The sequence below is a fragment of the Dysidea avara genome, chromosome 3, assembly GCF_963678975.1.
Source record: "Dysidea avara chromosome 3, odDysAvar1.4, whole genome shotgun sequence".
Lineage (NCBI taxonomy): Eukaryota > Metazoa > Porifera > Demospongiae > Dictyoceratida > Dysideidae > Dysidea > Dysidea avara.
Genome location: NC_089274.1, coordinates 12,489,156 through 12,491,137, shown reverse-complemented (window position 1 = coordinate 12,491,137; position 1,982 = coordinate 12,489,156). Strand labels below are relative to the sequence as shown.

Below are 1,982 nucleotides of genomic sequence, written 5' to 3'. Positions count from 1 at the left end.
TAACCGTCTACTCTGTATGAAATGGCATTGTACATTCTTCACCAAACTGGTACAAGATTTGATGTGATAAATTCAGTATAAAGCTAAACTCTTGGTCAAAGAATATAAAAACGACACAAAGCTGTAAATAATCAAAGAAGAATTAATCCAGTGATGTGATTGTTAATTAATATACACAATCTGGACCTATACTTACTTTTATACTTGAGGTATGTTTTTAAAGTGCCTCATGCTTTTATGCATGTTAATCAAGTATGTATATGTGGAAATGTGTATATTAACTATACAAGCAGCATGCAGTGTAAATGGCATATACTTATACCTATAGACATACTGAACATTGTGTAGGCCTCCAGGATGGACAGATAATGATTGACATTATACGTCTGTGTCAGTAGCCAAGTTCTTATCCTGCATTATTATGGTTACTGAAAACCATTTTATGATATGTGCATGTGTGCATGTAGCAATTTAACAAGCATCCTGTACATGTGGAATAAGATCCTCCACTTGTGTACTACTTTAATGCAAATACATGTTTGCCAGAATAAATTCAGCTACAAAATTCACATCATGCAATAATACTAGGAGTTCACTGTATTACTATGCATGACATTGTATTGTTCACTCCGCTGCCTCACAGAAAACTTCACATATTTTGTGCTTATAGTTACCATGAAACATTCCCACGCAAACATTATGACTGCATGGATTGATGGACAAGTAGTTTATGCAATGTATAAAAGGTGTGTATATAAGACTTCAGAATACAAAAGGTAATACAAACCAGTTGATAACTACTGAACAATTCTATATGCAGCTCTCATTATGTGGTATTGGGTAACCATAATTACTACAGTAATCTTCAGCTTGCGTCCACTTCTTGACTTGTTGTATAAGAGATGTTAGTAGTGGTTGACCATCATAAAGTAAAGTGTATATCATCTGGTATTGTTCTGGAGTAAACTCTACACAAGCTTGTCCTGAGGTAAATTCCTGTAAATAAGTATACCACTGAATTACGGCTACATGTTATTACAAGGTGTCTCATTACCTCAATCATTTCAAGAAGGTTAGCTGTCCCTTGCAAAGCAGCAGTTATGCTATATAAATGATCATCAGAGTTCTTCATTAGTATGTATTGTTCTAGTTGATATTTGTACACCATTACACTGGTGTAGATCTTACAGGTAGCTGTAAATTGTTCTAACATTATACCAACTGAATGTTTGTTGAAGTCTCTGTCTGATAACGCTGGTTTGATTGAGGCTAGTTTGGTCTATAGTGAAGTAAAGAGTCTAGTATATAACTGCAACTAACAGCAATTATATCTAGCTACTGTTCATCAATACTTACTGTTTCAAGTTCATCATAGACTTTAACTGCAGTGCAATAGAATTTTTGGATCCCTTGTTTCACAGTGTCATCTTCAACTGTACAGTTTGTTCTATTAGTAGTTGCTTCACTTCTTAGTGTAAATGAGATGAGTATCACATTAATGGTGACCAACAATTGAGGAATCATGTTTTGCTTTGTAACAATATAGCCTGTATACTGGCAATGACTACAATCTTCAAATCAAGCTTATCTGCATGTGCTTTCTATAAACTTGTTTATACACTGTATAGAAGCCTTGTAGCTATAGACAGAGAATAATGAGGCAATTTTTTTTTTGCTGTAGCTGCACTATATGTTTCATACATACGTAGGCACAAGCCATACATGTGATTCTTCCTTCATGAATATGTCTGTGGTTACCAAGATCAACTTCCTGATGTACATGCTTTTCAACAATGTGTGTACATGCAGCCATATAATGTTGTATATGCATCTTTTTCATGAAATTCCCAATTGCTGCATAGAACCTGCAGACGCTTCTTTGAAGATTACTTTGAATCCTATCTCATAACTTTCCAAATACCATATGGCTCTTTGCTAATATTCATGGTAGCTAATGTCACTTGTTGTGTGTCGGGATGTGT

General features: G+C 34.7%; 1 protein-coding gene across 1 annotated transcript; it reads right to left on the bottom strand.

The window, feature by feature from the left end:
* Nucleotides 1–665: 665 nt before the first annotated feature.
* On the bottom strand, nucleotides 666–1,564 carry LOC136251784 (uncharacterized). The gene is made up of 3 exons (XM_066044196.1): nucleotides 1,357–1,564; nucleotides 1,055–1,279; nucleotides 666–996 (listed from the first exon to the last, which is right to left on the bottom strand). Exons 1-3 carry the CDS (start codon nucleotides 1,522–1,524, stop codon nucleotides 811–813), a joined length of 579 nt encoding a protein of 192 aa, XP_065900268.1. The 5' UTR covers nucleotides 1,525–1,564; the 3' UTR covers nucleotides 666–810.
* Nucleotides 1,565–1,982: the final 418 nt, after the last annotated feature.